This window comes from Pseudorca crassidens, chromosome 4 (genome assembly GCF_039906515.1).
Source record: "Pseudorca crassidens isolate mPseCra1 chromosome 4, mPseCra1.hap1, whole genome shotgun sequence".
Classification (NCBI taxonomy): Eukaryota; Metazoa; Chordata; class Mammalia; order Artiodactyla; family Delphinidae; genus Pseudorca; species Pseudorca crassidens.
This window is the reverse complement of record NC_090299.1, coordinates 43,369,157-43,390,435: the sequence shown is the minus strand read 5'-3', so window position 1 is coordinate 43,390,435 and position 21,279 is coordinate 43,369,157. Positions and strand designations below refer to the sequence as shown.

General features: G+C 43.9%; 1 protein-coding gene across 2 annotated transcripts in view; it reads left to right on the top strand.

Moving 5' to 3' along the window:
• The window catches only part of TAPT1 (transmembrane anterior posterior transformation 1), a 64,775-nt gene that overhangs the window by 6,940 nt on the left and 36,556 nt on the right, over positions 1-21,279 (top strand). For both annotated transcript variants that reach the window (XM_067735580.1, XM_067735581.1), the window contains exons 2-3: positions 6,363-6,493; positions 20,382-20,500. In XM_067735580.1, coding sequence (XP_067591681.1) covers positions 6,363-6,493; positions 20,382-20,500 — 250 coding nt within the window. The remainder of the gene's footprint in view (positions 1-6,362; positions 6,494-20,381; positions 20,501-21,279) is intronic.

Genomic DNA, 21,279 nt, shown 5'->3' with positions numbered 1-21,279 from the left:
GGGAGACCAGACAGAGCGGCAAGACTACCCTGTGCCTTAGGAGCTCGGGCCACCGGGCAACAGAATCTTGTTCTTCAGCGTGAATCAGACGGCTCCTTCTGACAGGTTGAAGCCAGATCAGGGCTAGGTCATCTTCTCTAGTACGATTGTCAGATAGATGGGTGATAATTATGGTCCAGGGGAGAGAGCACGCTGGACTTGGAGTTCAGAGATCCAGGTTCTATTCCCAACTTGCCCCTTAGCTTTTCAGTGACTTTGGACAAGTCTCCTAACCTCTGTGAGCCTCAGATTCTTCATTTGCAAAATGTGAATGCTGTTAACTGTTCTTTAGCTCTCAGAATTGTGAGAATTTCATGAAGTAGTGTGAGCAGGACCTTTGTAAACTACCCCAGGCCATCTAGCGGGAGGATCCTAATCCCTTAAGTAGGGCCAGTTCTCCAGGAGTGGGGGAAGAGGAGGAGGAGGTAAGAAAGCTTTCAAAATATTTCACCCCATGAAGCTTTTTTTTTTGTTGTTAGTATTGCTTTAATGTTTCTTTTAAAACCATTCCCCAGCCATTAGTATGGTGTTAACTGTAGGCAAACACTGCCCTTACACTCAGAACTCACTGCTGGCCGGACATGAAGAAGATCTGGGTACATGGTGCTTGCTTTCAGAAAGCTCATAGGCTGGTAAGGGAGCTGATTAGTAAACAGTGTAACTTCATAGAAGTAAACCCAGAATGCTACAGGAGCACAAAGATGGGGGGTGGGGGGAGACCCAGTTTTCCAGAACACAATGGCCTGTTTACAAAAGCACTTGAGACAGTGATAGAATAATCTGGTGCCAAAAAGCACACACTTTAGGATAGACTGCTTGATTTGAATGCTGGCTCTACCATTTGGCTTGCTCTGTGACCTTGGAGACCTCCTTAACTTCTCTGTGCCTTGGTTTCGTCATCTATAAATTGGGCGTAATTATAAAAACTGTCTCATAGTTATGAGAGGTGTCTACTCAAAACATGTTTTATCATTTGATTTTTAAGTGTTTACTTTTAAATTTTCTATGGAAAATCAAAATTGGTGTTTATAACTAAAATTCTTGCATTTCTAGAGGTAAAATCCTGACACGACACTTTTTCATATTTACTATATAGTTAAAACACTTTCATAGGTTTATATTTTATAACTTGTTTAAGGAAAATTAGTTACTTAAGTTATATAGTTTGTTAAAGATGCTTATTTGATGTGTTACCTTTTATCCATGGAAACAGGATTGCAGAAATAGCAGTAAACATTAGGTAACCACCAAACTAGAATTGGTTAATACTATAGATCATGTGAAATTACTAGTCAGTAGTTCAAGCATTGTGTCATGCTTTGCAGTTTTCATATCCTTTCATTCAAGTCCTCTCTCAGTCCCTCGAACATCCTTTGTGGATGGCAAGCAGGTAACAGGTGTTGTAAAACTGCTCCAAGCCTTGGTTTCCTCTTCTGTAAAATTGAGATCCATGAGTGGAGCGGGGTCACGGCACTAATGAGTGACAGAACTGGTGCCAGAACTTCCTTCTTCTAATTGCTAATCCTGTGCTCTCTTTGTGCATCATAACAAAACCCTTATTATGGTGGAAGTTCAGTCATCTTGTGGGCACCAGGGAAGGCACCATTATGGAGGATAATTTTCTAAGTAAACAAGGGTACAGTGTTGGGCTGCACCCTGCAGGCCTACAAGCCCTGTGCTTGCCCAGCTTCAAGACTGAAGAAAGAGCCTGGACTCAGCAACAGAGACATCAGTAGTTTAATGGATGGGGGATCTTACACACGTGAAGCAAGGTCCTGGAGTGACATCCCACAATGTGTGGCTGACAGCAGGCAGGACATGGTGGCAGTCTTCGCTGTCAGGGAGAGTGGGAGATTACCAGTTATAGGGCAATTGACCCCAGGTAGGCTCATTAGTTACCAGGGAAACCAGTAGGGGGCACACCCCTCACTACCCCTTTGATAAGAACAGCCACTAGCTGGGGCTTGAGGCAAGTATATAGGAAGATCACTCATGTGCCTAAGATGTAGGTGAAGCAGGCACTGGCTGGGCAGGGGAAGTACAGAGAGCAAGAGAACAGCCTCCTTTAGTGGCCTCACCATACATGCAGCTGTCTCAACCTTTTAATTTAATTTGAGTTTTTTAAAAAAATTATTTATTTATTTATTTTTGCCTGCGTTGGGCCCTTGCTGCTGCACCCAGGCTTCCTCTAATTGCGGCGAGCGAGGGCTACTCTTCGTTGCGGTTCGCGGGCTTCTCATTGCGGTGGCTTCTCTTGTTGCGGAGCATGGGCTCTAGGCGCGAGGGCTTAAGTAGTTGCGGCACGTGAGCTCAGTAGTTGTGGCGCACGGGCTTAGTTGCTCCGCGGCATGTGGGATCTTCCCGGACCAGGGCTTGAACCCTTGTCCCCTGCATTGGCAGGCAGATTCTTAACCACTGAGCCACCAGGGAAGCCCTTAATTTGCTTTTTAAAATTTAAAATTGTACGGTAACCTGTTTATCTCCTTCACACACTGTGATACTAGTGCGCTCCCCAACTTCCTGCACTTACTGGGAACGATGCACCCAGCCACTCACCAGCTGTGACTGCATTGCGGTGCCCTGTCCTCCTAGGGGTCGAGGGACAGGTACCTGTTGGGGGACCTTTTCCATCATTTGGATGCATACGGACTGGAGGCTCCTTAGCTCCGGCGACTGCTGAGTCCAGTGAGACACCAGGAGCTTTGCGTTCTTGCCCTGCTAAGAACACCCCAGTCTCAGAACACACCTGCCTCAGTCACGGGCTCTCTTCCCAAGAATCTGCTACTCTCTGCTTTTGCCACTTCTAATTTCTGATTCTGTTTTTCTCTCTGCTACACCCTCCATTGTGATTTCCCTTCCTCTTCTCTGATCCACACATTCTTTCAGCGAGCATTGGTTGAGCACCTCTTACGTGCTGTACCCCGAGGATGCAAAGGTAGAGGAGAACACCAGACAAGAAAACGCATGTACCGTGTGGAGCTGAGTTGGGGGAGGACTTGTTCTGCCTGGGGAACCTGGGAAATCTTCACGGGGCAGGTGACTCTGCACGTGTTCACCTGTGGAGGCTGGAAGGGAGTTCTCAGGCCAGTGAACAGTGTGATCCAACTGACACATTTGCCAGCAGTGAGAAGTGATGTAACTAGAAAATCATAACCTTGAGGTTCAGGGAGGCAGTTCAGGGCGGCACTGCTGGAAAGATAGCCAGGGACCAAGGCTGCAAGGCTCTGGTGTTGCCACTGCTGAGGTGTTGACCTCACCTGGAGGTCCCACGACCCCCAGAGGGTTTCCATGGCTGGCCTGCGTGCACACGGACAGGCGCCAGGCCAGGTGGGACCGAGGGGACAAAGGATCGGAAGGAGGGCTCCGGTCAGGAATCCTCTGCAGTAACCTGGAGAGAGAGGACGAGGACCAAATGCAGGCTGAGCCCGGAAAGAAGAGGGCACAGTTAATAAACATTTCGAGAAAGAGTCATTAGAGCTTGGGGAGAGGAGGGAGGGGATGGTCAGAATTGGCCCCAAGCCGCCAGCGTAGAACCCTCTGTATCACTGGTGAGCCCTGAGCTAACAGCAGGGCTGCAGGAGGTCGGGGGAGGGGGAGGGGATTAGTGGAGAAGAGGTGGTGTTTGGATTTGCTAGTTTAAAGGTGCCTTTGGGATTTCCAGGTGGCAGTTGGAAATATTGGTTCAGGCTCAGGAGTCAGAGCTGAAGGTATGGTGACTTAAGGATTTAGATGATGGTTTTGACCTTAGACAGCCCAAATAGAGTATGTGTAGGAAAAAAAAGACAAGAAAAAGAGAAGGTGGCTGATGACACATCAGAGAATATGGCCTTAAAGGATGGCTGGCATTTTACTGTAACCGTACTTTGTTCGGATGTAGTGAATAGAGCACCGAACCGACCAGCAAATGCTTAAGGGTCCGGTGGTGGAGGAGGCACCCCGCAGAGACTTAGGTTAGCAAAGGTGATTCCGAGAGCAGAGCGCCACTGATGGGGGTGGCAGGCAGGAATGTGAAGCTGGGGGCAGATGCCGCTCAGCAGTTATGGTGAAGTGACCTTTGGGGCTCATGACTCAGCTCGCTGGCGCCAGTGAAACTTTGTGTAAGTGCAGTTTCTTCCGCTCTCTGAATGTCCTGTTGCTTCCCAGTTTTCACAGGAAAGAACTGATATTTTAGATATTAGCTAATTAAAACATCCCTTTCTTTCTAATTGGAAAACTGAACTGTGTGCACATATAACTGTTTGATCTTTCTTTTCCATTTTAGCTGTCTTGCAGCTCAAAAGACTCTTTTTCTCTCCTTCAGACGGTAGATCATGTCCCGTACCTAGCCAGCCAACAGCATATTAGAAAGTTCCTAGCCAGAAATTTTACTCTACACAGATTTGGTTATACTAAGGCCTTTTTTTTTTCTTTTTCCTTTTCATTAATTTATTTTATTTTAATTATTTATTTTTGGCCGCGTTGGGTCTTCGTTGCTGCGCGCAGGTGTTCTCTAGTAGCAGTGAGCGGGGGCTACTCTTCTTAGCGGTGATCAGGCTTCTCATTGCGGTGGCTTCTCTTCTTGCAGAGCACGGGCTCTAGGTGTGCGGGCTTCAGCAGTTGCAGCTCGTGGGCTCAGTAGCTGTGGCTCACGGGCTGTAGAGCGCAGGCTCAGTAGTTGTGGTGCACGGGCTTAGTTGCTCCACAGCATGTGGGATCTTCCCAGACCAGGGCTCGAACCTGTGCCACCTGCACTGGCAGGCGGATTCTTAACCACTACGCCTCCAGGGAAGTCCCTATACTAAGGCCTTTTAGTCTGAACATCTGTTAATATATGCAGTGAAGTTTACATCTTGTGTACATGGCTTCAACCACAGATGTACTGAGAGTACCGTGCTCGTGGTGCACTGGATGATTTGGCCTGCCCCTGCGCTGGGCTGCAGTAGGTGGAAGTCCGGTTTTCTCTCCATCTGTTTCAGTCTCCTGTTTCAGACAGCTTTCATGGTATCACTGACTCTCCAAATGGGTTATGAATCTTGTATTTTAAAAAAATGTGTGTAATTTTTTTGGGGAAGCTGTAACTTCTATACATAAGCAAACCACTTCACCTGACGCTCAAAGAACTAGCGATCTGTCCCAGTGTTGGAGGAAGTAAGCTGTTTTTAGGCCCACTGGGAGATAATATGTCCACTTCTGAGTCTTCCTAAGGGCTTTTCAAGGGTATTTTGGACTATACGCTGTTCTCCATCCCTGCAACCTTTAAATCCTAGCATCACATAAGACGTAACTATGAGGGTCGATCACTCGTAAATGAAATCAACCTCCCCTCTTCGTCATTTTTTGGAGGGAACACCAATACTGTATTTGGTAAAAGAACTACGAGGCCAGCTCAGAGCAAAGAGGACAATTTGAAACCTTTGGTGTGCTGAGTTCTGGAAGAGAGGATGGCCTCCTAGAGAGTAGAAGTAGGGATGTCTGTGAAGTTGGGGACTGAGAGGTCACCGAGGTGCTGGGCTGTCAGAGAAGTGTCACCCAGTGGGAAGATTGGGATCAGGCATTAACACCCTTACTTCTCATCTCAAGTCCTCCAGGTACAGCCAAATGGAAAGCATTCCACCTCCTTTGGCCTTTCTTTCCTCAGCTGAGATGAGATGACTGTGGGTGAATTTGCCTCAGAGGAACCGAGGAAACAGGTGGACAAATCCAAGGAAAGGGAGGTCTTTCAGATCGGGTTGAGGTTCTGTTTTGTATGACTTATTATAATTACCATCATGTTGGGAAGCCTTCACCTGGGGAAGTGGCACTATTTAGATACTTGCAGGATCTCTGAGGCTGAACAAGGAAGAATTTGCACCAGTGTCTGTGTACTTCACCCAGGATAGTTCTTGGGCTGAAGCAATGCCTGTTAGGTGACTTGGCTCCCTTTTGAGTGTGTGTGTGTGTGTGTGTGTGTGTGTGTGTGTGTGTGTGTTTGTTTCCATTTTGTATGTACTTGGTATCTACTCTTTTTACCTGCCTTCATCTCTCTATCAGTCCAGGTCCTATATCACCTGTAAGACCCAGGACTAGACTCTCACAGAACACTTTTCTAACTATTCTGGCTCATAGTAATCGTCCCTTTTATATTCCTGTGACTTTTTCAGTTTATATCACACAGAACAGCAATTTTCTCAACAGTCTTTTCCGGTGGTTTGTGTGCAGTTCAGTTCTGGGCACAGAAATGTAGATTACTTTGTTTTATTCTCTTGTTGTTTTGCATATACATTACCTGTAGCACCAGCTAGCATGGAAGTTCCTTGATAAATACTGTTCTTTTTGTTTTGTCATTTTTTTTTTTTTTCCTGTAGAGCTTTCATTGTTGAGGTTCCTCAGTGCTGAACTAACCAGAGGGTACTTCCTTGAACATAATGAGGCCAAGTATACAGAAAGAAGAGAAAGAGTGTACACTTGTATGCGAATACCAAGAGAATTGGAAAAGGTACTTTTTTTTTAACTCGTCGTTTTGAAAATGATGTCAATATGTTAATTCTATTAAAAAAATTGTGAACAGCTTGAGTTGCGTTTTTAAAATATTGGAAATAACGTGATCATAAATAATTAAATATATTGGGGGAGTAGGAATTCCCATTCAGGAAGAGTCTTTAAAAGTGTATTTTTAGTGTAAGATCCAGTGATTTTTAACTTTGCAACTTATTAAACTTACCATATTCCCATTTGTGTCCCACCCAAATAACTTTTTCAAGGAATTGCTCTCTACTTATTCCTTTAGTTCTCTTCAGTTTTGTTTTACTAGAAGCAGTTTTCTTCCCATTCAGAGTAATATAAATTATTTAATTGCACCCTTTTTTTTTAAGGTTTCAGTTTCTCAGAAAGCCCTCATTTTTAAAAACAGTTTCTTCAAAGAAAAAAGACAATTTGTTTCACCTTCATCACAGAAAACATCTCAGCATAGGATAAACATAGTAATAGCAGCACTAAATCTTTGCACATAGGGCGCTCCCTTGATTGTGTCCCAGGCCATCAAGACCAGTCAGATACGAAATCAAGGCCGCTCTGTCTGCATTGATAGAGTTGACCAGTCTGAGCAAGAAGGAAAGAATTAAGAAATAATTCAGCTTTAGCTATACTGAAACACGTTTTCATACTTTTATAGTAACGTAAAATTTGTAATGTTCCAGTCACTTCTCTAGAATCATACTTTACTATTGGAGTTGGTATCGGAAGAGTTTGGTTGGTTTGGAGTTGGGTTGCTTTCTCAGTGTATTATAATAACAAGAGGTGTGGTACAGTGAAAAGGAAGGATGCCCGGTTTGTGAGATGTTGCTTTCAGTAGGTTCTTAGTGGCGCATCATGTGCTGAAGCTTTGGAAAGTTCTGTATTAGGGTGAGATTTAGAGAGCTAGGGAGCCAGCAGACATTTGAGACAATGAAACAGCTTGTTGCCTTTGGTCAGGATCATTAAACATGCGTAGCTATTATTGTGTTGCTGCTTTTCTGGGGAGTTCTAGGGTTCTGTGGAGGAGTGAGGGCTGGAGGTGAGGAGGGAGGTGGAGGCCTGGGGGGCACCCTCGACAGCACTCCTCCCCAGGTGCAGCATCAACCTTATTTTGTGTATTGGAGTTGCTTTAAGATTTTGTCCTGGAGGGACCTAGGGGGTGATGTTTCTTTTGCTTGAGAAAAAAAAAAAAATTTTTTTAAGGTAAGTCTTGTGTCTTTCTTAAAACACTTTAACCTGCTTTTCAAAGCTCACTGTTTTCTACCAATGATAAGTCATGGCTGGAAATGTGAGGACACTGCTGGAGGCGTGGACCTCTGCGGCCTGGACTCTTGTCGGGGACAGTGCCGGCCTCGTCCGCCCACCTGTCTGAGCTGCTCTGGACTCCCATTTTGCTCTGGGAGAGCACAGAGGGATTTGCCTGCAGTCACAGGCAGACTTTATGGACACGCCCGGGAAGCTGGTTCGACACGGAGAGGTGTCCATCTGACCCCTTCTATCATCCCACCTGTGGCAGAAATAGTGCGTGATGGCAGCATCCTCTCGTAATTCTGTCACCTCATCAGAGGCAGGTTCAATACACCCATCGTTCTCTCTTTACTAGCAACATTGAAATCACAGACAGGTTTCTGGGTAGATTTCTCACAGAAACTTGTAAGCGTTTCATGTTTGTTACTGTATTAAATTGTCTTCTGGGGGAAATCCCTGCAGGTCTTTCTGGGACTGCAGTATAAACCATTGTTTTTCAAACTGTGGTCCGTTACAGGACCACTGATAGGTGGAGTAACCCATACGGTTACTAATCAGTTAGGATTTATTTTTTTTTAATTAAAGAATAGAAAAAGTATCAGATTGCATTCATTGCCTGTGCTAAGGGTAAGTATTTTTTCTTAAAACTTAGGTCTCACTTCTATGTGTATAAAATGTATTAACGTCAGAAAAGTTGAATGGGCACTGCTCATGCACAGTTGTAATTATTCTAATCCTGTTTCCCATGAGAGAGGCTTTTAGCTTTAGGCCTATTTAGGAAATTTTCATTTAGTCTCTTAGAACAACACTTTAGCAATTTTACTGCTTAAAATGTACGAAAGAATGTCTTCTTTTTCAGTTTAGAGCAATTTCTTCTTCTAAGACTAAGTGAAGCACAGAGGAAAGTTAGATTTCAGTTTAATTCCAGGCTTAAATGTCTCTCAAAACAGCATGAATTCACTCTGCTCTCTCTAAGGCCTTTATTTGATATGTGGGGATCCCACTTCAGACTTCTATTGTGAGAGGTGAGAGGCTATCTAGATATTCACGCTAATCTAATTTATTTTTTATTGGTTTCCTTTGTGTTTGTCTATTCTAATAGGTAATACCTTATTCGTTTTTTTATTGTTCTTGTTTTTTTGGGTAAATGCTAATATATTTTCACCTAACCTTTGCAGGAAGAGAAAGTTGATAATTAAAGAACACTTTGCGTCTACAGGGATTGCAGATACTATAAAGCATGTAATTACTGCATATTATACTTTAAAGTCAAGAGAAAGGTCAGCTTAGTATCTCTTACCGAACCTGTTTAATGATTGTAAAAAAAAAAAAAAAAAAACCCATGTTTTTTGTGTCAGTGGATAAACACATTATACTTGACATTTAATAAAGGTGAATTGCTTACATATTTAAAATAGTATTTCCAATTATTAGCACTTTTTTACATTTGAACTTTTCAATCTTAGGTAAGCGTATGAAATTTTGGAGCATTTTGTTGGCTTTGGGGCAACATTTCCTCTTTTCCTCCACAATCCCTTTTCCCCTGTGCCCACACACACCCCTTGGGTTCTTGTCCTAGATCTGCTGCTAACTGCTTACGTGGTCCACTTTGGGGGCTGTGTTTTTCTCTTCCATTACAAGGAGGAGGCTGAACTGTACTTTCTGTGCATCCTGAACTGAGAGCCAGGATAGCAACGTGGGTTAAGGGCATGAACTCTAAAGGTAGTCTGCCTGGACTTGAATCTTGGCTCCACAGTTTATTAACTGTGGGGCCTTGATTAATTTACTTCTGTCCGTGCGCCTCGGTTTTCTCATCTGTGTGTTAACTATGTGGTGAGCCTTCTGTAAGTGTTTTAAAATCTTTACAAGCCTCTCTTCAGCAAATTGGGAATGCCTTGCCCTGGGAGAGCAAGAAAAATTTTGAAAGGTTTCTTGTCCCCAGGTTGCGTTCCAGTGGAAGTCTCATTTGCAATAGGGGTAGCTGTCATCTTGGGCTGAGTACAGCAGGAAGTGATTGGGAAAGGACTGATTTTCAAGGTTCTCCTGTGTCCCTCTTTCATCTCCTGCTATACTTTCATCTTCCTTCTTTGCTAGCTAATAAACGACTTTTCTAACCCTGCAAGGGCCATGATTTTCTGACTCTCAGCCCTCTTGGATTGCTGACATCCTGCAGAAAGAGCCTTTAGGGAAAACTGTTTTCTTCCCTCTTTTTAGCCAGACTGTCTTAGGGTAAAGCTTATCTCTTTCATGAGGATTTAGCTAATGGCCATAGAGATAACATACCTTACACCCTGACATTTTCTGCTGAGCCCTCAAGTCTGACCTCAGCAGGCACGGGGCTGGAGCTGACAGTTAGGATAGACAGTGGTTGCTTTAATCAGGTGCTGGTGGAACCAGGGCAGGGGATCACCAGTTTCCCAGAGAGGAAATTCCTGGTGAGTGACTTTCACTGCTTCTTACCCCACTTGGCTTGGCCAGTTACATCCCATCTCTGGCATCCATTTCTGTGTTACTAATAAAACGAATAGCATTTATCAAATAAGGATTAGATGCTTAGCACTGTCCTGAGCACCTGAAATGAAATAGCATTAAATCCCATCAGCAGCCTCCTGAGGTATAAGTACCATGAAAGTTCTGTGTCCTCTTCCTGCCACACTCTGCCGTCCCACGTAGACGCCCAGACAGATCTCACCTTCAACCCATGTTTTGGTTGAAGCATATGCTAGTGTGTGTTCTGCATTTTGACCCCATAGGAACAGTTTACCCCACACCATGTACAAAATCATCCCTTGTCCAAGGGCTAGTTTTGTCATCTGAGTGAATCCAAAACTGCAGGAAGTAGTGAAGAAATGCTCAGCATGGTATTGGATTGGCCAAAAAGTTCGTTCGGGTTTTTCCGTAAGGTGTTACACGTTTCCTTAACATCTTAACAGAAAAACCGGAACGAACTTTTTGGCCAACCCCATATTTTTTAAAATTCCCTAATGTATTTAAATACTAATTTAGAGAGATACAGCTCACTCATGCATTTATTTATTAATTTCCTCTGTCTTTGTTTTGAGTGCTCACTGTGTTCCAGGCACTTTTACAGTGTGGCAGTAGAGAGATAAACATAAGACTCGTGAAGGTAATGGCAGGGTGATGAGGAGAAAGGTCACTTCTGTACATTTTACAGCCTGTGTGGCGGGGACAGGGGTGGTTGTACTAGGGAGATCCAGAGGTGGGAAATTGCTAGGAACACACAAGAAAGGACAGGTACACTGGAAGGTTGGGCTGGATCCAGGTTACTTTGAATGGTTAGGCTAAGGAGTTTAGACTAGCTTTGGGAGGAAATTGAAATTTATTTCTCAAGAATACTTTTAGCTGTATAGGTAACAGAATACCTAATGGTGACTTTAAAAGGTTTTTGAAAAAAATTTTTTTTTTTTTTTTTTGCGGTACGCGGGCCTCTCCCGCTGCGGAGCACAGACTCAGCGGCCATGGCTCACGGGCCCAGCCGCTCCGCGGCATGTGGGATCTTCCCGGACCGGGGCACGAACCCGTGTCCCCTGCATCGGCAGGTGGACTCTCAACCACTGCGCCACCAGGGAAGCCCTGAAAAAATTTTTAACAAGTGAAGAGGAAGGAGATCTTAATTGTTCCAGCGGATTAATGAGGCCAGCATGGACTCAAGTCCTTTTTATCTTTCTGTTTCACCATCACTGGCAAATTGGCTCTCAGTCCTCCTTTTAATAGAAAGATGACAGCTGCAACCTTGGGCATTACATCTGCATTATAATCAGAAACAAGAGGAGACGGACAGTGCCACCTTTTCCACTGTCCCTTTTATAAAGAATTTAAAGCTTTCCCAGAGGTGCCCCAGCATGCTTCCTTCCGCTATGTCTTATTAGCCACTGAGTCACACAGCCATCCCTGCTGCACAGGAGACTAGGCCAGTGAATATCATGCTTTTCCAACAAAGGGAGAAACAGATTGAGAATGATAATCGGGTTATCCACCCCTCAGAGCTCTGCTTCTGAAACATAGCAATGTTCAACATGGATTAGAAATAAGAGAAGCAGGGAGAGCTTAAGATCCCTCCACAAGTACGCTCTTTCTTCAGATTAAAATCAATTGATTAGGGCTTCCCTGGTGGCGCAGTCGTTGAGAGTCCACCTGCCAATGCAGGGGACACGGGTTCGTGCCCCGGTCCGGGAAGATCCCACATGCCGCAGAGCGGCTGGGCCCGTGAGCCATGGCCGCTGAGCCTGCGCGTCCGGAGCCTGTGCTCCGCAACGGGAGAGGCCACAACAATGAGAGGCCCGCGTACAGCAAAAAAAAAAAAAAAAAAAAAATCAATTGATTAATTTTACCTCTTAAGAAATTTATTCCTCGTGTTAAATACATGTCATATGTGGGATGTGATTATTATGAAGCCTTTTATCAAAATTACTTTTCTGTAGTTACATATGTTTATGTAACCTTGCCTATATCATAAGAGGTAGAACTAAAATGAAAATATATTTTTGACTTTACCTTATAATTCTGTGCTTTTTGACAATCTTTTATTTCATCATTACCATGCTTTGTATGTTATAGTTATTTAATATATTTTTTTAGAAAATTGAGTCCAACTGCTTAGTCTTAAATAGAACTACTTAAGTTCATCAGGTTGAAGATATAAGTATACAGTAGGTATAGAATACTGTGTTTGGGGCATAGACTTTGTTATTATTGGAAGGGAGAGGTTACTGTCACAGAGGGAACTCTTGGGGTCGAGGTGAACAACCTTAGCTTCTCATCTCGGGTCTGCAGGGAAGAGCCCAGTAGCCCGATCATGGTGTTCCTTTGGCTTTGACTTTCTTCGTCTAAGATTAGGCACTTGGACTAGGTCATCTCAGGAGGGTGGGTAGTCCATGACCGTGTGAATGAGTTTGCTGACGAGGGGCAGAGGAAATGGGAGTAATGGAAACGTTCACAGCAGGGAAATTTTACATCTCTAGTGGAGGAACTTAGTTCTGCTTTTTTGAGAGTTGGAAGGGGTAATAACATTTAGGAAAAAATAATTCAAAAAGTTCCTTTCAAAATAATGAACTTAGTGAAAATATATAAAGCCTTTTTGTTGTTTCACAGTGTAAGTGTATATTAAGAAAATGTAGTTATAGCCAATGTTTCACCTTTATTTCAATAAAACAGTCCTGAGATTTTGTTATGAGAGTACTTAGATCTGTTTATGGCAGTGATTTTTTGGGGCATCCTACTCGGTTTCTAATTTTCATGAAAACGTGTGGGGAATCATCCCTCTAAATTGTTCTCATGATGCAGCTCTTGCTTGTGACACACCCTGACTCAAGACGTCCACCACATGACTACTAAGACACCGGAAAGCCTGGGGTATCTGCTCATGTCAGCATCTCGGCAGCCTTGGCTGGTGTTCCTCCTGGCCTGCCTGACGCTTGGCGCCCCTGGCTTGCAGCAGTGGTGACAGCAGCTTCCACGTGTCTTGTGTGACAGTCTTACCGTTCCTAACGCTTCTTGGCGTGGGGCAGGTGGGAGTGCAGATCCATTTTGGCGGGGGCACGAGTAGCCCACTTCAGAGGGAGGTCTTGGAGGTGATGGGGGATGGCCCAGGCATCCAGGGCTTCCTTGGCCTGGTGTCAGCCCTGTACCTCTTAGGCACATAGGATCCATCAGATGGTTCTAGGGCAACCAGCCAAAGACTTCAGGCCTCCGTCCCATTCACTGATGTGTTTAAAAGACAATTTGTGACCTTGGCACTGTGGGGCTATGTTTATCTTTTTGGATCAGTAACTTATTTCTGTCACGTTAGCTTTGGAAACAGTCTAAGCTCTTTCTCTTCCTCTCTCTTTCCATCGTGCTGTATCAGGCCACTGTGCTGTCTCCCTCAGACTAGTATTCTCCTTCGTAACTGTTCCTGCTGCTTCTCTCAGCCTGCTGCAGTGCTGCTGGTCGCTCCCTAAAAAAAGCAGATTTGAGTCTAGAAGGTGTGTGATTGTAGCCTGCAGCAGCTGCTAAGACCTCGCAAATGTGCCATAGGGTCCTGAGGGCACACCCAGCCTTGTACATCACAGCCCTGTTTGTCCTTGCAGAATACCAAGTAATGGCCCCTGCCTCAAGCAAGGGTTGTTGTAAGGACTAAGTAAGTTAATACAGGTCAAGTGCTTAGAATATTACAGTATTCAACAATGACTAAAAATAAGAGAAGGAGGAAAATCTCAAGATCTTTCCATGTGCAGTCTTTCTACAAATTAAAATCTTCAATATATTTATTTACCTCCGAAGAAATGTATTCCTTGTGTTAAATATGTCAGGCATAAGTTGACTGTTATGAAGTCTTTTATCAAAATTACCTTGTTTTCTGTACGCACATGCGTTTATGTGGCTTTACCTGTCATGAAAGTACTTGGCTCCTTGTAATCCCTTTGTTTACCATCTCCTAGAGTGCAGACTTCCCAGGGGTATGAATTTTTGAATTCAGATGAATAAAAATTGTTTTATTATAGGGATGACCTTGAAGCAGTAATTGCTTTCAAAGTCAGTCATTTGTAAACTTCCTTATTGATAACCCAGTCTCCTTGACGTCCTTTTAATTGATCCCCGCATGTGAGTTTGTTGAGAACTTCCAGAGCACAGGATAAAGATTTGTGCCCCTTAGTGGTTAACTGTGCAGATTCCTGACCCTCTCATCTGATGATTACATTCTGGCCACACAGCCTCCCACTCACGTTGCACCCGAGCACGCTCTTGTCTTTGCTTGAAATGCTGTTCCTCCTTTCTGTGCCTGGCGGCAGCTAGTACCCATCTTGTCTCCTGGTGGGAGATCTTTGCTAACGCTGTTCCTCCCTCCCCCAGGTGCCCATCCCAAGTTCACCACCACCACCCCCCACTGCCCCCAGCTCGCTGCTCAGACTTGATCTCAGCGCATCCAGAGCACATCCTTCATCCGGCCCTTACTCTGCAGTCTGTGTCCCGCTCGCTAGATTTGAATTCCCTGGAGAAATTGTCCTTCCTAAATGACCTTTCAACCCCCGTGTAGAATTAAGCAGGACGCGGGTTCTGCTCTGACAGGAGTAGACCCAGAGCTTTATAAACTGAGACCAGGGGAAGGAAAGAAAACACCCTTCCTGCTTTACTACTGCTTCCCAACTCCCACCCCAGAGCAGCCGCCCTCAGCTCTGGACACTACTCTGTGGTCATGGTGGAGGAGGTAGATTCAGAATTGCCAGAAGATGGTTTGTGCAACTCAAAGAGGCATATTCCAGAATCACTGTGCTTTAATTTTGGCCATAACATTTATTGAAATTTCAAATGGCATTAAAAGGAAGGCAGGAGATTTTTGTCAAAAAAGGAAGCATTTTTAAAAGGTTAAGAAACCTTGCTCCACTCTCCACAGAGAGAGGCTGGCATTTTATTTATTTCTTTTGAGGCTAGTATTTTTCATATGATTAAGAGCAATAGTGTTAGGTTCACAACGAGTGTGGTAAGAGCTGGTTGTGGAAATTTTCACTAGCGTGTGATGTTTTGTTGACCAGAAGTGTTACAGAATTGTTGTAGTTTTAACATTGATGTTCAATTATTAAAAACTTCTGTTAAATCTTTTTTTTTTTTTTAAACATATAAAGCCAAATCCAGTGGCGAGGTTGAGGCTGAGTGACAGGTGTCTTCAGTAGAAATAGTGCTTTAGTTTCAAAGCCATGTCTTCTGCAGACCTACTGGCCTTGCCTCTACTGCTCAGGAACTGGGCAAGCTCCCGAGTTTCACTGCAGAGTCGGGGCAGGGGCGGCGTGCTCGGGTTGGAGGTGAGGATGGACGGAGGCCCTCAGGCCCTGTGCACAGCACCTGGCCAGTGCCTGGCCGTATTGCCCAGTACCCGTAAAAGGCTTCTGAAGCCTTTGCACACAAGATCTCCCGCCAGACAGAAAGTCCAGGGAACATTAGAGCATGCAATATATGTTTCGTTAAGAGAGAGAAGGAGGAACAAATCAAAGACTGAGCTAGCTCTGGAAAGTTTTCACACAAAACCTTCTGTAGCATTTTGTCTTCCATCCCCGGGAAAATAACACGGAATGGAAAAGAGGTACAAGCCAAAAACTCCAGTGTGGGGTTTCTTCTTGAAGTTTCTCCATTATGCTTTGGTTTTCTGCATTCTGTTATTCATGTAGTGGCCAGTTCAAAGAGATGACATATTTATAAGGCCTCCCCCACCCTGCCCCCCGTAAAGGTGAGATACAGCTAAAGTAAGATACCGCCTTCTTCAAGATGGATAAAGTGAGGTGGGGCTGGAGCAGCAGTACCAGAGGAGGAGAGAAATGGGGAAATGGGGTGAGAGAGCAACAAGGGTCCAGTGCGCAAGGCATGACTGTCAGCTGATAGGACGGATGTTCACCCGTGGTTTAAAGAGGCATGTTCCAGAAGCATGGTGCTTCTTTGGTTTTAGCCACAACATTATTTATTTTGAAATTTCAAGTGGCATTTAAAGGAGATTTTTGTGCTTCTCGAAACAGGGTGGCATATGACACCAATTTCATTGCTTTATAGTCTCACCTTGTGTATTTCAGGGCCGATTTCATTAGCTGTTACTTAAGACTGCTTGAATGCTTTATGGTTATTTGGTCCAAATGAAGAGGAAATAGTACTTGCCTATTTTATCAAGATGCCATACCAATTAACTGAAGGTGTGAAAGTACACGTTATTCTTGTTAATAATATATACTCAAACCTTTTTATTTTATTAAGATAACATTTTCAAAGCTAGCAGTAAATCTATATGTGTGAAATGTTTATGCCTTTTGTAAATTTGATTCATTAAATGCCTTTTATTTCTACATTTTTTATGACACTAGGCAAATTGGCAAAAGGCAAGTTAGCACAAAGAAAATTACGTTAACTCCTATGCCTAGCAAAAATAGGGAGTAAGATCTTTTTGCTGTGCTTAAACTGCTTCAAAGAGAACATGTAGGGCCTTGAGGCAGACAGACCCAGGCGTGAAGGCCAGTTCCTTCACTCTGACCCACAGCCTTGGGCAGGTGTTCAGCCGCCAGAGCTGTGGTTTCCTCATGTGCTGAGCAGGGATGAAAATCACTAGCTCAAGAGCTGATGGGGGATTAAGTAGTCAGCACTCACCACTCGCCTGGAGGATGGAAGACACAGGAGTCCCTCTTGGCACATCTCCTTCAGACTCCTGGATCACCAGGTAAATTAAATGAGATGCCCTCCAGCGCCCAGTAGGGCGCCAGGCTCACACTCAGCCCAGCAGGGGTTTCTTTACCTCCCTCAAGGATGAATGTTTTCAGGATTACATCTTGTTTACTTTTTTGGGAAGTTTTCTCATTTTCATTTGTAAAGAATTTAAGAGAATGCTGTGCTTTGTGAAAAAAGTTAACACCTGAACAGTAGATAGAGGAGTTGGGTCACTTTTCCATGTTTCTAAACCCTGAAAGGCATCTCTTTTGCTTTACTTGTGTATTGCATGTTCTCACATAGATGGATGCCTTCTTTCCACCCAGTTGAAGTTTCTTTAGATCACAGCCACTTGCTTTCCTTCCATTTTATTTTTTAAATTTTATTTATTAATTTATTTTTGGCTACGTTGGGTCTTCGTTGCTGCACGCAGGCTTCCTCTAGTTGCAGCGAGCAGGGCTACTCTTTGTTGCGGTGCACAGGCTTCTCATTGTGGTGGCTTCTCTTGTTGCAGAGCATGGGCTCTAGGCGCGCGGGCTTCAGTAGTTGTGATATGCAGGCTCAGTAGTTGTGGCTTGCGGGCTCTAGAGTGCAGGCTCAGTAGTTGTGGCGCACGGGCTTAGTTGTTCTGCGGCATGTGGGATCTTCTCAGACCAGGGCTCGAACTTGTGTCCCCTGCATTGGCAGGCGGATTCTTAAACAACTGTGCCGCCAGAGAAGTCCCTCCTTCCATTTTAATATTGAGATCTGTCATATCGACAGCTCCAGGTGGTCTTTATGTGGTCAGCACACAGTGGGGGGAAGATTTTTTCTTGCCCACTGAGTTTACTGGGCTGGTTTAAAATGTGAAGGGGAGGATAAACAACAAGGTCCTACTGTACAGCACAGGGAACTATACTCAGAATACTGTGATAAACCATAATGGAAAAGAATATGAAAAAAGAGGGCTTCCCTGGTGGTGCAGTGGTTAAGAATCCGCCTGCCAATGCAGGGGACACGGGTTCGAGCCCTGGTCCAGGAAGATCCCACATGCCATGGAGCAGCTAATCCCGTGCACCACAACTACTGAGCCTGTGCTCTAGAGCCCGCGAGCCACAACTACTGAGCCCGCATGACGCAACTACTGAAGCCCACGTGCCTAGAGCCCGTGCTCTGCAACAAGAAAAGCCACTGCAATGAGAAGCCCATGTGCCGCAACGAAGAGTAGCCCCCGCTCGCCGCAACTAGAGAAAGCTGCACACAGCAACAAAGAACCAAAAGCAGCCAAAAATTAATTAACAACAACAAAAAGAGTATGAAAAAAGAATGTCTATAACTGAGTCACTTTGCTGCACAGCAGAGATTGACACAACATTGTACATCAACTCTACTTCAATAAAAAGAAAAATTGAAAAAAAAAGTGAAGGGAAGGCCCGTTAGACTTTTGTTACTGTTGTTTACCATGATACTAATACACATTCCTCTAAGCCTAAGAAAGGTGACTGTTCTTTAAAAGAAGGTTTGATTCTTTAAGAGACAGTTTTCGTCATGATTACTTTTCTCATCGGTGTTCTTGTTCACGCTTCTTCCTCCCCTGGAAAGCTTCCTTCCCCTGTTCCCACCCGTCCACCCCCTCCCAGTTTACCCTCTCCAGGTGTCAGTAGCCCTCATCTCAGATGTCATTAAGAGTCTCCTCTTCTATGGAGCTTTTTCTAAATCTCCCAAAGTTGGGTTGGCCATTCTTTCTCAGGGCTCCCCTGTTCCTTGTATACTTAGTTCTATCATAGCAGCCGTTACCTCTGCATTGACCTCCTTTATCTACATGGTCGTGTCTCTATCTGTGAAAATGCGAATAAGCTTGCTGAGGGCAGGAACCCCCTCATGAGGTCCTGCCAGGCTCTGCCCGCCAGGCTGAGCATCTAACTTGGCCCGTATTAACAGCTTAGTAGATGCTGATGAATGAGTGATGTGTTAATCCCCAGTGTAGGGTCACGAGAAAGACAGCCACTTACACGGACACAGCAAAATACCTTCTGGGAATGTCAGGTTTCTGTCATTTTCTGCCTTTGGAGTGTAAACAACAGATCACCAGCAAACAGGGAAAGGATTCTTGGTGACAGGAGAGTAAGGACCACTAGCTTTCGGTGGACCTTGCTCAGTCTTTTGTAGCACTCCTTTGTGTGTAAAACAAGGGGACAGACAGAAAGAACTGTGACTGTGCTGACGACAGGATGACTGACTCAGACCAACTACTAAGAAACCTGGCACATATATGTATACATACACATACGTGTGTGTGTATATATATATTTTTTCTTTGAGACATTCTTGCAAAAAATTAATAAAATGTGTCCTTTCTTATAAAGGTGTGTTAGTTTGCTAGGCTTGCAGTAACAAAGTACCATGAACTGGGTGTCTTAAACAACAGAAATTTGTTTTCTCACAGTTCTGGATGCTAAAAGTCCAAGATCAGAGTGTCAGCAGAGTTGGTTTCTTCTGAGGCCTCTCTCCTTGGCTTGTAGGTGGCTGTCTTCTCCCTGTGTCTTTGTGTTCTTCCCTCGGTGTCTTGTCTGTGTCCAAATTTCCTCTTCTTATAAGCATAGCAGTCATATTGCATTAGGGCCCACCCTAATGACCTCATTTTAACTAGTTAACTCTCATCTCCAAATATGGTCACATTCTGAGGTGCCAGGGGCTAGGCCTTCAACATCTGAATTTGGTGGGGAGGGATGCGATTCTACCAGTAACAGTGTGGATTTTAACTGCTTAATATATATATGTAGGACAGTTTATTGACTAAGAATACATCAAGTGCTGTGTGTGAGGGTGTATATATCATACCGTGTTTGTGTGTCAGACATACAGAAAGTCACCACTCTTAAAATAGGGGAGTTTAGTAGCCTGGGTATGGCTACTTCTCTAAGCCATCAAAAGATTCTGTCCTCCTTATGTGGCAGGTATACAAGAAAGGGGGAAACATTACAGATATTAGCAGCTATTCCTCCAATTAAGAATAATGCCTTCTCTGTACAACAAGTTAAAGTATACATGAAATTTTGTTAAAATTAGTAATCTCTTTACATAAGAGTAAGGTTAGACTTTACAAGTTTTATCTGAAAGGTTTTCTATAATATCTCTAAAGTTTGAGGAAGTACCCAGAAAGCTACATCAGATGCTGTGGTCAAGGGCAATTTGTGTTTTAATTGACTTGTGTAGGTGGTAAACCAAAGACTCTGGAAGAAGAACTACAAACTTGCATTTTGAAAAGGGATTTTTCATTAGAATATGGCTTGTATACACAAGGAGAAGTACTAACTTGTTATTCCCATGGATAAGTTATAAGAAATGAATTTCCTACAAAGCTTAGAAATTCCTTGATTGTTTGAAATTTTCATCTGTAATATTTTAAAGAATATTTATTTTACATTTTGTTTTTTATGTTCTTCTCTGCTTTTAAAATCCAGCTCATGGTCTTTGGAATCTTTCTGTGCCTGGATGCGTTTCTGTATGTGTTCACCCTGCTTCCTTTAAGAGTTTTCCTGGCGCTGTTCAGGCTCTTCACACTGCCTTGCTATGGCTTAAGGTAAGTTTAAGATTATGAACTATTTTAAACATTTAAGTTATTTTTACTACTTGTAGTTGAGCTAAATAACCACTTGCATAGATTTTTTAGAATAGGGATAATCATTAAGTTTCTTTCACACTTTGGCCCTTAATGCATAAATGAATACTGTTTATCTTTTTAAGGAATATTATATAATATGCTTATATAATATTTGTACATTTTATATGTACTTTTTTTTTCCAAATGGTTTTGGACCAGAACTTTGCTTTGGCTAGTAAACAAATGTTAATAATGCAGGAGGCTGTGTAGAAGAATAGAAAAGGCCTAGCACTGAGAGTCAAGGACCAACCACATTGCCACTGTGCTAGCTCAGCCTGTACTTTTATTTTCTTCAAGTCCCTTGGCCTCCTGGGCATCATCTGTAAAGTGAGGACCAGGTGCTAGGCTGGGAGGTGGGCGGCGGCTGGCATCAGAATCTCCTAGGGAGCTCTTAGTACAGGGTTCCTCCTCCGTCTCATTTGAGAGTGTCTGTCTTCATGGCCTAGCTAGCCTTAGTTACTGCTTACAGGTGAGACCCCCCTCTGATTTGTGAGAGGGGAAAGCTCTTGAAGACCATTGTCCTGGTGGGAAGGATCAGACAGTCTGGCCCAGCATAGATTAACTGACGAGTCATCAGCAACTTCTCTAAGCTTGTGTCCCCATCAGTAAAAAGGGGATGTTTAGAGCCAGCATCTGTTACCACAAAGACTGAGAGATGTGCAAAGAATACCTAGTGTAGTGCCTGGTTTGTAGTAGAC